Source organism: Trichosurus vulpecula, chromosome 4 (assembly GCF_011100635.1).
Source record: "Trichosurus vulpecula isolate mTriVul1 chromosome 4, mTriVul1.pri, whole genome shotgun sequence".
In the NCBI taxonomy this organism is placed as follows: Eukaryota; Metazoa; Chordata; class Mammalia; order Diprotodontia; family Phalangeridae; genus Trichosurus; species Trichosurus vulpecula.
In genome coordinates this window covers 238422324-238435524 of record NC_050576.1, presented here as the reverse complement: position 1 = coordinate 238435524, position 13201 = coordinate 238422324, and the positions used below count along the sequence as shown (strand labels likewise).

The 13201-nt window shown below is 36.6% G+C and overlaps 1 protein-coding gene across 1 annotated transcript in view; it reads left to right on the top strand.

The window, feature by feature from the left end:
- The first annotated feature begins 1078 nt into the window (after window positions 1–1078).
- Window positions 1079–13201, top strand: part of SI (sucrase-isomaltase) — a 114655-nt gene continuing 102532 nt past the window's right edge. Inside the window, exons 1-7 of the mRNA XM_036756320.1 lie at window positions 1079–1196; window positions 5225–5331; window positions 7436–7553; window positions 7649–7758; window positions 8894–9045; window positions 11393–11564; window positions 12924–13023. Coding sequence (XP_036612215.1) covers window positions 1079–1196; window positions 5225–5331; window positions 7436–7553; window positions 7649–7758; window positions 8894–9045; window positions 11393–11564; window positions 12924–13023 — 877 coding nt within the window. The remainder of the gene's footprint in view (window positions 1197–5224; window positions 5332–7435; window positions 7554–7648; window positions 7759–8893; window positions 9046–11392; window positions 11565–12923; window positions 13024–13201) is intronic.

Sequence of the window (13201 nt, the reverse complement as noted above, 5' to 3'; positions counted from 1 at the left end):
CTTAAATCTAACTTTGGACATTAGGTGTGGACACTAATATTTGTGTTCGTGGAGAAGCCACTGTATCTTAGAGCCTCAGTTTCTTTATATGAAAAAAAGGTAATAATAGTAGTTATATTACCTACATCACAGGGTTGTTGTGTGGGTAAAACATTTTGTTAACCTTAAAGTACTATAGAAATATGACCAATTATTACTCATCTGGCCTTGTACCCCAATGACATGTATTAGAAACCCAGAACTATACACCCATACACTTCTTTCTTTTTGTATAGTCTTGTTTCATTAATTTGCTTTTTAGTAATACTCTGGTTTATGACTTTTCCCCTTTTTATGTGTGCCCTCTACTTACTTCTTAGGACTGATTTAATATTCTATTACTTCTTCAAGGTCCAACTCAAATATTGCCTCTTCCATGATTCTCTCAGCTAGAAGTGATTTCTCCTTAATTTGTTCTTATAACCCTTGATAGTGCTCTTATGTAATTATATATTCTATACTTCACACATGTTCGTATACACATATGTATCTATATATGTTTACACGCACATACAAATACAAATAGCTCTTATTTCTCCAAACAAGATCTGAAGGTTCTGAGGAGAGGAACTATGTCTAATTTTGCTTTCTAATCTCTTGTTGTCTCCACTGGTGTACATAGCAAATAGTCAGCTTAATAGACCAAATGAGATAATATATAAAAAATATGGCAGACATAAAATGCGCTTTACATGTTAGCTATCATTAGTCATTTTTATGGCTTTGTATGCATGAAAAATAATTCTGTAATTCACTTTGTATATTACTCAGAGAAGTAAAAATTAAAAATCTGCACCTTAAATAATTTTATAATGACAGTGATGATCAATTTCATTCAAATCAATAAACATTTCAGGTATGCTAGTGCATATGCATGTAGGTCATGTGGCATGTAACTATGGCCCAGGACTGTGGCAAGGTTGGTGTGGGGATCCAATAACAAAAAGAAAACAGTCTCTGCTCTCATGGAGCTTATATTTTCCCGGAAACTTCACTTTTGTTATGAACAACAACTTAAAAATCTTTTCTCTTCTTTCAGATGGCAAGGAAGAAATTCAGCGGATTAGAAATCTCCTTGATTGCCCTGTTTATAATTGTGACTTTAATTGCTGTGGCCTTAGTTGTGGTATTAGCAACAAAAACACCAGCAGTCAGAGGTAAGGACACAGACCCTGAAACACAGACAATATTTCTTTCAGTCTGAGATGAGTGTGTATACATGCACACACACACACATACATACAGACACAAACACAGACACATTCACACATGAAATATGAGGTAGGTGTGTAGCACTAGATATACATTGATACTTGTAAACCAGTTAAATGTACACACACATACAAAGACACAATTATTGTAAACAATTATTCATCTGGCCTTGTACTCCAATGACATATACAACGGCCAGGACTACAGACCTATATTTGCAGTCCAAGTTAAAGTGTAAACGTACACTCATAGACATACACATAAAAGAACTCCTAAAGTCTGAGGTGGGTGGGTACAGACAAACACATATGAATACCTGTAGTCTGAGCTGAGTGTACATACACCCTTACACACATACTGACATCTGAACTTAAATGTTTTTACACAAAGACATACATACACCAGAAGGCTGAAGAATATGTATATATAGATACACACTACAAATTGCAGTTGGTACACTGATTTGAGGTTTCCGTGAAGTCACCAAGACACACAAACCTGTTTAGGCCAAGATAAGAGTATATGCATGTGCATGTATACTGACTCCTTCAGTTAAAGGTAAGAGAATATGCTGGCATACAGACAACCGGTTATCGGTGTTTACTAGGTGACAGAGTGTAAAGGGAGAGAGATGTGAACTTTACGACAAAGGTCATTCTTTTGGCATATTGCTACATGTATTGAGATTGATAGAATGTTCCTCACTCCCTTGAATATGATGGTGCCTGGAACTCTAGGAGTAAGAGGGAGGAGATTTCAAAGAGACACTCTCCCAAGGAGAGGATCCACACCTGGTCATCTATAGAAAATGCGTTGGTTCTAGAGGCTGAGGACCTGAGTGTGATTCATACTTCTGATGCTTGCTACTCGTCTGACCTTAAACAATAACTTAATTTTCCTTGTCTCAGTTTCTTTAGCTGTAAACTAGACAGATAAATTGGCCTTTGAATCTCTTCCATCTCCCATCTGGGATTCATATTTGTTATTGTCTGAGTAATAGTGTCAGTCCACAGCAGGTGGGTGACTTGGGAATCTGAGGAACACCAAAGGGAAGGGAAGATACAAGAGAATTCTCCTCCTACCCTCCACACTCACCCACTCCAGTGGAAATTCTAGGGAAAAAGTCATGAGAAACAATAGTATATGGGCCAAACTTCTTTAGCTTTAAGTTTTGTTTTGCCCATCTCATAGAGTCATTGATTGGATCTTAGAATGAGGTGAGACCTGAGGAGTGAGGCAGCTCATTTTCCCTTATGGGAATACCTTCAGCACCATTCCCAATAGGGATACAGACTGGGAGGGGCGGGGCACTTCCATCTGTCGTTATAGTTTGAACTCATTCCTTTGGAAGCCAGCCCATTTATATTTTGCCGAGCTCTCAAGGTTAGAATGATCTTTTTGGGGGCTAAACTAAAGTCTGAATGCTTTTTTTCCTTTCCTTCTCCTTTGTTTTTTTCACCTTCCCTTCATTAGACTTACATCTAAAAATTTGGAAGGGCCTCAGAGCCCTTTGGGTCAAATTCCTAACTGAATAAGAAGACCCTCTGCAGCACCTTCATAAAGAGTTCATTTGTTTATTATGCCTTGGAGCAAAGACTTCCAACGAAGGGGAGCCCACTAACTCAGGAAGCAGGAAGCCCATCTCATTGTGAAAAACTTTCATTGTTAGCCACTTCTTCCATCTATTAAACCTCCCACATCTTCTCTCCACTGCTCCTAGTTATGCCCTCTCAGACGGAACGGAATGAATCCAGTCTATCTTCCAAATAGTCAGCGCATAAATCATAGCCAACTTTCAATAGTACTTTAAGGTTTGCAAAGTGCTTTACATAAGTCACCTCATTTAATCCTCACAACAACCCTGGCAGTCAGGTGCCATTACTATCTTTGTTTTTACATCCTGAGAAAGTTTAAGTGACTTGCCCAGGGTCACATAGCTAGCAAGTATCTGAGACTCGATTTAAACTGAGGTCTTTCTGACTCCAGTGCTGGAACTGGAGTCAGGAAGACCTGAGTACAAACTTGACCTGAGATACTTGCTAGCTGTGCAACCTTGGGGAAGTCACTTAACCCTGTTTGCCTCAGTTCCCTTATCTGTAAAGTGAGGTGGAGAAGGAAATGGCAAACCATTCCAGTATCTTTGCCGAGAAAGCCCCAAGTGGGGTCACAAAGATTTAGACATGACTGAAACAACTGAACAACAACAAACTTCCTGACTGCAGGCCCAGTGTTTTAACTACTAGGCCACTAGTCTAAGCACAGTTACATGTGTTGCAGGAGAAAGGAAATTGGTTCTGTATCCAAAGGTCTTAGATTCAAATCCTGTCTATGATGCTTAATGCCTGTGTAATCTCAGCCAAGGCATTCAACCTCTTGGCTTCCATTTTATTGGTGAAATGAGAAGGTTGGATTAAATGGCCTGTGAAATCTATTCCCGCTCTAGGTCAGTGAACCTATAATACCAGGGAAGAGTCAGATAAGTCTTTGGGAGTATGGTGAAGTATGTAAAGAGGCCTATTATTACTGTCTCCTTTCCTCCCATTTCCAGAACAAGTCCAGTCTTTCAAGGGATCCTTCTATGCCACAATCTCAAGGGGGTTCGCCATCTGACCGCTTCCTTTTGTAAACATATGAACCTAAGATATAGTGAGAAGCAGTATGACGCGGGGATAAGGGTGCTGACTTGAAACTTAGGGAGAACTGATTTCAATCTGATCTTTGGCAAGTACTTGTTATGTGAACATGGCTAAGTCTGAGAGATTTACTTTTAGTGTCCAAAGAAACTCAGCTTCTAAATGATAGGGGATTTGTCGATTTGCATCAGTGCAAGGGGTTTCTACATAGGAAGCTCCCTATAATAATGAAATCACAGGTCCATCCGTAGTTGACTCTCCAAATTTATATTATCCTATGGATTCAGTTGAGTTTACACCCTAATAAAACCCAATATTCTTCAACTATGATGTACCTGCTTTTCTGCTATCTTGTGCTCATAAAGCTCCTTTTGGAATCTGCTGAAGAATTCATCTTTTTTTTTTGGTCTTCATCAAGACCTTTGATTTCATTGGCAGAGGGAATAACTGGAGTACAAACTCTGCTCTATTCTACCAAGATGTTTTAGTTCCTTCCTTTCTTTCTTTCTTTCTTTCTTTCTTTCTTTCTTTCTTTCTTTCTTTCTTTCTTTCTTTCTTTCTTTCTTTCTTTCTTCCTTCCTTCCTTCCTTCCTTCCTTCCTTCCTTTCATTTTTTTCCCATCTCATTTTTTTCCTTCCTTATGTTCCCCCCATCCTCACCCCCCATCCCATATCACAGGCTGTGGTAGGATGAAGTCAGGATCCATAGGGACTATGAGAAAGAATATTTCTACCTCGTTATTTCTTTTCACTTCAAGACCATGTGAGGGGCTGTGGGAGAAGCCTATAGGGTTCTGGCTATGCTGTCAATGGCAGTATATGTGTCGTTAGAGTTATATGGTGCAAAGACTTCCACTTGGGAAAAAAAATTAGGTTCATTTCTCATCTTTGGCATTTCCTGAATGTAAGACTTTGGACAAATCATGTAATCTGTCTGGCCACAGTAATATTCTCATATGTAAAATGAGGTCATGATACAGGGCATCTCCAAAGGCTTAGTGTAATATTAAGTTTCAAAAGCTTTAAAAGCTTAAAACTGCAGCTAAGCTTTTTTTTTTTTGGACACCATGTCTATGTAGTTACCTTAACTCAAAAGACAGTCATGAGACCCAAAGGAGATCATGCATGGAAAGAGCTCAAACCTCAATATGTGATAGAGATAGCAATTATTTTTGTCACTTCCTCTTAATAATCAGAGTTATAAAAAAATGAGACTATGTCTTAATTTGTATTTTATCACCTAAGCCTGTGTTTTCATGAACCTAAGATAATATTACTTGAAAACAGACATCAGCATGGCATATGAAACATCAGAAAAACATGTTATCTGTTTTATTTTAGAAACCGTTTCAGGAGATACAACCCCAACTCTAGGAACATGCCCAAGTGATGTGAATGACAATATAGACGGGAGAATAAACTGCATACCAGACCAACTTGCAACGGAGGTTTGAAAAATATTGCTATCTTTTCAATTTCATGTATTCTTTCTAGCATGTTATAATCACAATTTTCTGAGGATTTACACTCTTTATGGGTATATTATCTCTATACTATCTAGATCCTAGCATGATGCCTTACCTATTGTAGGTACTCAATACACATTAATGAACAAATATTGATAGCTGGACATAAAAATTGGGTCCATCTTTCATGATATCTGTATATAAATTAGGCTGTATTTGGCCCACTACTATGAGACTTTTTTTTTTTACTAGCATCCTATCAAAAAATACAAGATTGAATGCAAGAAGCTCATATTTTCCCAGCCATGATGTTCTGTTTTCTTTTTAATTTCAGGGTTACTTCTGTCCTATAGTTGGATTGATGAATAAAGTCTTTGTAGGAAACCAAAATAAGTTTTCTTTGTGACATTTTTTTTCTGGGAGGACAATGGAAAGACTGCTAAATGAAGGATCAGAGTGCCTGAGTTTAACTGCTGACTTTTTTGCTTGCTCTGTTACTTTAGGCAAATCACTTCACTTATTAAACCAATTTTCCCATTTATAAAATGAAGGGTTTGGACTACATGACCTCTCAGAGTGTTTCTAGCACTGAATCTAGGATCCTATGAATTAAAAGACAGCATTCAGTCAACATTATTTTTTTCATTCAATCTGTCATACCTGGAAAGATCCTTAAAGCCCTCTTTTGAAATATTTGTGTACATTTCTGACACCAGAATCTTGAGAGAACTCCTCTTCAAAAGATGGGGGTGTTTTGTTTATTCAAACAAAATCTCTAAGAAAAAGGGATATTCCTACCAAAAAGTGTGAGGAAAGGTGGCCTTATTCCTGAAGTCATATGTGAAAAGTAAGGGTTGGGCATAGGCAGTGGGAATTTCTCTGGAACCAAGCAAGATTTCCATACATCCATTCTGTTTCTCATTTTTTGAAATCTTTATAGCTGATCACTCTCTAATCTTTTCCCCACCATAGCAACTGGTATTAGGAAACCTTCAAATTCATTGATTTTCTTCCTTGTAATTTCCCTTTGATATATCTGCTATATATTTGTCCGTATCATTAAAGAGCATCAGCCCTATGCCTTTGTAATTGCATCATTCCATAGCCACCACTCCTGACAGATAAAAGTAATCCCCTTTATAAATAAGGGATTTGCACTGATAAAATACTAGCACATAAATTGAAGGTCAGGTGCTTGTGACTCAAGCTAAAGAGGCATCTAATAGCTTTTGAGCTAATAGTTCAAAATGTATCAGAAGATGAATTGTGAATGCACATGCCATCCTCCAGGAAGCTGATCCATGACCTACCTGCAAAATAAATTTGTGGAGGTTTAGAAATACTTATATGGTTAAAGTACAGTTTTGATCTTAACTTGTAAAAATTAAAGTGGGGAAGGGGAAAAGATGATTTTGTAAATCTTAATAGTCTTCCTAGCTAAGTAATTAAACTCTTCTTGGAAACTAATCATATTCAGAAAGGAAGTAATATAACAATGTGGTCTAAGGTAGACAAAGGTGATTATCTTGTAAGAGACTTTCATTTCAGTGCTGTTATTTGATAATATTACAGTTTAAATCTCTAAAGCTGTTTCTGCTCCTATCATTCCGCCCTCCCCCCATATCTAATAGGTAAAGAAAAGACCTTTATTATGGAATTCTATTTTAAATTTAACATTGGAAACATGTTCAATCTTACCAGGCATATACTATGTGCAATGTAATATTTTCAAGTGTTTATCAGGCACATCATATGCCCTTTCTTTGACTTTGTATCCTCAAATCAAAACAATGAAAGTAAATTAGATTGGAAGCAACTGGAGGGAAGGGAACATCATTCTAAAATCCTTGTAACTCCTTGAATGAGAACTTGAATGAGAATAGTGAATGCTTTTATCTAAAGACAGACTGACTTGGAACTCCCAATATCTACCTACATCAGGAAACAATGGATGAAATGAATTTATGCATAAGGTTACTTGGGGAAAAGAGGAAACCAGAATACTCTTAGGAAAAGAGTTGGACATTAAAATTAGAAATGGGAATAACCAATGACCACCGATGACATTTGTTTGATTTTGGCCTAGGCAACATGTGCCCAGCGTGGCTGCTGCTGGAGTCCACTGAGTAGCACTACCTACCCTTGGTGCATCTTTGGGGACAATCATGGCTACAGTGTTGACCAACGGCAGACAACTAATGCTGGTAAGGACTAGTTTGCCTTTCAAACTTTAATGTATTTATGAAGTGGACAATTTAATAAAGAAACTCATTCTGTTTTTCCCTCCTTTTTTTTTTAGGAATGCAAATTAGCTTAAAGAGGATATCTTCACCTACTATATTTGGAAATGACATTAACGATGTTTTGCTCACAACGGAAAGTCAAACAGCCCGTCGACTTCGGTTCAAGGTCTGGTTTTCTAAGGCTTGGAATTAATTTTAAAGGAAAGCAACAGACAAATGATATTCAATGAAGAATCACTTTTCTTTTTGGAAAAAAAATAAGCTTAGACCCAAACAAAGAATTTTAAATAATTTCTAGTGGAATGAAAGATTCTTGAAGGGAGGGACTTTTTTTACGCAGTCTTTGCATTGTGAATGCCTAGTATTATACCTGGATCGTGATACTTGCTTAATAAAACTTGTTGCTTCAAACACTACAAGACCACTTCATAATGTGTTAGTGGTCTATAAATGCGAAAAGAGTCAGTTGAAAGTTTAATACAAGGTTATCAGTAAGTTGGAGTAGTTGGAAAGAAAACTAGCATTTTTAATTATGAAACTTAAAACCAAATGAAATCCATATGACATGACTTGTGTATCATTTTTATAATAAAATCTATTTAAAATATCTAAATATAAAAAAAATTTCCTGGAATGATAAATTGTAATATAACATTTGAGCATCCTTTCAATTGTGAAACAAATTAATCTTAGAGTATAATAATTTGCTGGACTTGGAGCTAGCAAGGTATGGGTTTGAATGCTACCTCTATTATTTATTAACATTTATGGGCTAAGTGAGAACGAGCAAGACATAGCCCTCTGAGTTTTACTTGACTCATTTGTCAAATGGATATAACAATACATTTATAGGTTTGTGATTCTACTATTTACATAGAGCTCTGTGGCTGACAATGTTGTACACCCATGACATTTAAAATACTCCTATGATGTTACAGCTACATGCATTATGATCCTCATTTTATAGAGGAAAGAGGTTCATAAAAATGAAGGGACTTAATCATGTGAACATAATGAGGAAAGCTCAGAAGTAGGATTCAAGCCCAGTTCTTTCCTGAAGTTTAATTATCCTATTCATTCAAACTTATCAAATAAATTCTACATATGTGTAAATATATGACCACAAATAACTTCAGAAGTTGAAAACGAAGGCAGGGTCTCATTTATTTTCTTAGATACACATGGCTTATAGGCCATTACTGATTTGATATCTGGATCAACAGGCAGAGCATTTCTGCTAGTCCCAATTGATTTCATATCAAACAATTCTAACTGGATTTAAAAATCTTGAATCTTTTCAGATTACTGACCCTAACAACCAAAGATATGAAGTTCCCCACCAGTATGTCACAGAATTTACTGGATCAGCAGCAACAGATACAAATTATAACATAGAAGTGACTGACAATCCGTTTTCCATCAAAGTAATTCGAAAAAGCAACAACCGAGTTTTGTAAGTGACTTCTTTTGATATCTATGTGCCTCCTTACAAGATTCTGGCCCTCCTGCTCTTATTATAGAGATCAGGAATAGAAAGGACTTGATTCAAACATTTTCCTAGTAGTTTTAAAGTTTGCTTCTCTCTCTCTTTAAGTGGGGTAGTTCCATGTGTGTTTGCTTCCTTAATAATATTCACATCATGTTTTTAGTACAGAATGTAGTGGCACTATACTGTGTTATCAGATTTTATAAGCACAAAGAGCGTAAGTTTCCGAATGTTCTATATCCTGTTGATGAGTGTATATTGGACCAAACACTGACCTTGGGAGTAAGGGAATTTTGATTTCAAGTCTGATCTCTTACCGTGGACAAATTCCCATAACCCTTTAGAGGCACAGCTCTCTTATCTGTAAAATAGAGACCTGTGCTACCTAGAAGTATTGTAAAATTTGAATATGATAACATGGAAATCACTTTGCAAAATTTAAAGCACTATTTAAATGTCAGTTATTATTAATCAATCTTTGCCTGTCAAGTTATGGAGATAAGAACATAATAAAAACAAGTAACTCCTAAAACTAATAGCTAACCTTTATATTGTGTGTAGATTTACAAAAAACTCTATGTATGCATATGTATATGGAAACACACACACATATGGACATGTACATATAAGCAATATATAATATATGAATATCAAAAGATAATGTAAGATAGACAGACAGATAGTCTCTTTTGATCTTTACAACTACCCTAAATTAGTTGCTGTAATTATCCCCACTTTACCGATTAGTAAATTGAGTCTCAGTTATTTAAAGGCACTGGCCTAGGATCATACAGTTCATGAGTGGCTGAGGCAGGATCAGAGAGAATTCAGATTAGGTCTCTGATTCCAGGTCCAGTTCTCTAGCCTTTATGGGCAGGCTACTGTCTACAACCATCAGTATAAATATTAACTAATTTAAATTCAATTAAAAAAATTAAACTTACTCTTTATTTTTGTAAATTTTCAATACTCCAAATCACTTTGCTAGAGATATTAATTGAAAGATTGATAAAGTAAAGAAATGCCAGGTGATCAACAATTATACCTTAAAGATTCAGGATATGATTTATTGAAGGGGTAGTTTATTCTATGTTCACAAAGTAACTGTGATTGTTTCTTGGCCCCTTACTAGACTGTAACTCTCTGGAGGACAGGGGGTTTTAAAAAAAAATCTAAGCAGCATATTCCCTGGAATCTTACACAGTGGTATGCATAGAGAAGGTGCTTGGTCAATGTGGATGGAGTACATGAATGGCTGAATTTGGATGTATAAGTTCCAATAAGTGATTATTAGCTAAAGATTTTTGTCTGTAACTGAAAATATTTTATCAGCTCATAGAGCTTTTTAAAAATTTCATTTTAATTATATTTATAAATTTGTATTTATTTAAATTTCTATTATTATATAATTATATTTTATTTCTATTTATTTTATTTTATTTATTTATTTTAACAACTCATAGAGCAAGCTAACTCTTGTATTTATTTTCACATAGGGATAGGGTCTGAACCCATAATTTCAATGATATAGGGAACTCCCAAATGAGGAAATTTACCCTCCCAATGCATATCGGTATCTTCCTTCCATTTTATAGTCTTAAAGGGCAACAAGCAACAATTATCAAGCTCTTATTATTAAGTGCTAAGAGTCATTGTGATAGGTTGTGGTTGTTGTTGTTGTTTGTCCTTCATTCTCAAAGAGGACCAATGACATTAGGAAAGTGATGCCATGACTTGCAAGTCAATTGGATTTAAGTAAGGCAGGCTGTGCAAAGTCACCCCCCTCACCCTTTCCTCCAGAGCCATCTGGGTCCAGTGTAAAATACAGGCCAGAATGACTGGAGATGGCCCTGCATTAAGTGGGAAGCCTTGGCCTTTTTAACCACTGTGATAAAAGTCATCTAGTGAACAGTGAAGCCTAGGGTCATATAACCAATATGTCAGATGAAAGACTTGAACCCACTTTTTCTAGATGAGGCCAACTGTCTCTCTCCTTTATTATTCTCTTTTTATTTATACCTGCTTCATGACTACTTACAAACACAAACACAATACGGTAGCCAAGTGGCAGAGTGAATAGAGCATTGGATTTGGAGTGAGGAAAAACTGAGTTCAAATCCAAACCCTTACTAGTTGTGTGACCCTGGGCAAGTCATTTAATCTCTCTCTGCTTCAGTTTCCTCATCTATAAAATGGGGACAATAATAACACCTACCTCACAGGGTTGTTGTGAGGATTAAATAAGAAGACGATTGTAAAGTGCTTTGGAAACCTTAAATAGCTATCTATATATCTAAACCATCATATTTTTCAGGTTTGACACGAGCGTTGGGCCTCTGGTTTACTCAGACCAATACTTACAAATCTCAACCAAACTACCTAGCAACTATTTCTATGGCATTGGGGAACATATACACAAACGGTTCCGTCATGACACATACTGGAAAAACTGGCCCATCTTTACCCGGGATGAAGGGCCTGGTGATGTAAGAAATCATTTTCTGTGTCTTTCTATAAATAGCTAAGTGAATGTTAGAGAAGATTAGACATCTGTGGGTTTCCGAGCTTTATCAGCTGTTATAAATTCCCTATGAAATTTCTTAATAGCCAATAATATCTAGCATAATCATTTAGACATGACGAGCACATTTGCTATGAAATCACAGGATGGTAATCCTTCTTCTTAAGAGATGGCTTGTTTTCCATGATTATGAGTTCTGTTGAAGTTTGATGCTTCATAGTCATAGTAGCTAGCTCTAAGCTGATTGTGCTGGAAAGCTAGATGATATATCACAGAGCCACAGAACAGTAGCCAGTCTTACAGAGCTAGAAAATGTCAATGTATACATTGGTGGTGGACAATGTATGAGAGGCTCATCACCAGAATGGTGGGTAGCCTGGCCCTTGGACTGGTAGTTACATCAGTGTTATACAAATCCTTTCTAACACGTTCAGGTCAATCTAAGTTTAATGGTCTACTGATATGGCCTTCAAAACTCTAGACTCATTTCCATGGTATGAAGAGGAAACTAAAATCGGCATTTTTGTGGGCACAAAGCAATACTAAAGTGTAATGGTTAGAGAGCTTGCTGAAGTCAAGAAGACCTGAATTCAAATTCTACATCTGACACACACATTACGTGTGTGATCCTGGTCAAGTAATTTATCTGGCCTCCGGATAGGCAATTGTGTCAACTTTTGGGAAAGCCCTCTAAGATTATAAGTTGCAAAAACAGGACTAACTTGTAAAGGCAGAGGTAATTCCATCACCTAAGAGATCTCTATACTAAGAAAATCAGAATTCAGTCATTATTTCTTTAAATATATATCACAATACATAACAAAAAAGATCCAGGATAATGCAGATCTGTACTTCAGGTAGCAAAAGCCCCTATTCTCCAGCTGCAGAAGTATGGGTGAAAGATTTAAAAAGCACAGTGAGGCTGGAAGTCATCAAGCAGGGAAGCTTTGTACATTGGACACTGGTACTCCTAGTCATGACGTGGTTGACAGAGTCCCTATTGTAGTCTCCCTTAGTCTTAGCCTACAATATGATATCTTGCAGTTATTCCTTCCTGGGCTTTTGGGTTTTAATGGTGCTTTCCAACATATCCACAACCTTTTGTCTGTGGCTGGTGACAACTCTACGGAAATTGTTTTGGGTGCAATTAAGGTCTAAATCCTAGAGTTTTTGGAATAAGACACAAGACTGCAAGTCTTGCAGGTTCTTACTATGAAAATCAAAAGAAGATTAAAAAAGGTTTTACATGTTTCTTTAGCATGTGTGCTTTTTACTTTCAATGGATACTAAAATTCAGTGAATAAGTAGTTTGCTTTTCTTCTAGAACAACCATAACTTATATGGCCACCACACATTCTTCACATGCATCGAAGACAATACAGGACTATCTTTTGGAGTTTTCCTAATGAACAGCAATGCAATGGGTAAGGATGCTTGGTGTGAATGCATGCACTATAAGATCTCTGATCTTACCAAGGTGGAAGTTCCTTCCAGTGAAGCAGACTGAAGCTTTGTTATACCTGCTCTCACTGATTACCCTTGTGCCTGTTTTCCCATATTTTTAGCATCATATGGAATCTATCCAGCATGCAACTGTACTCT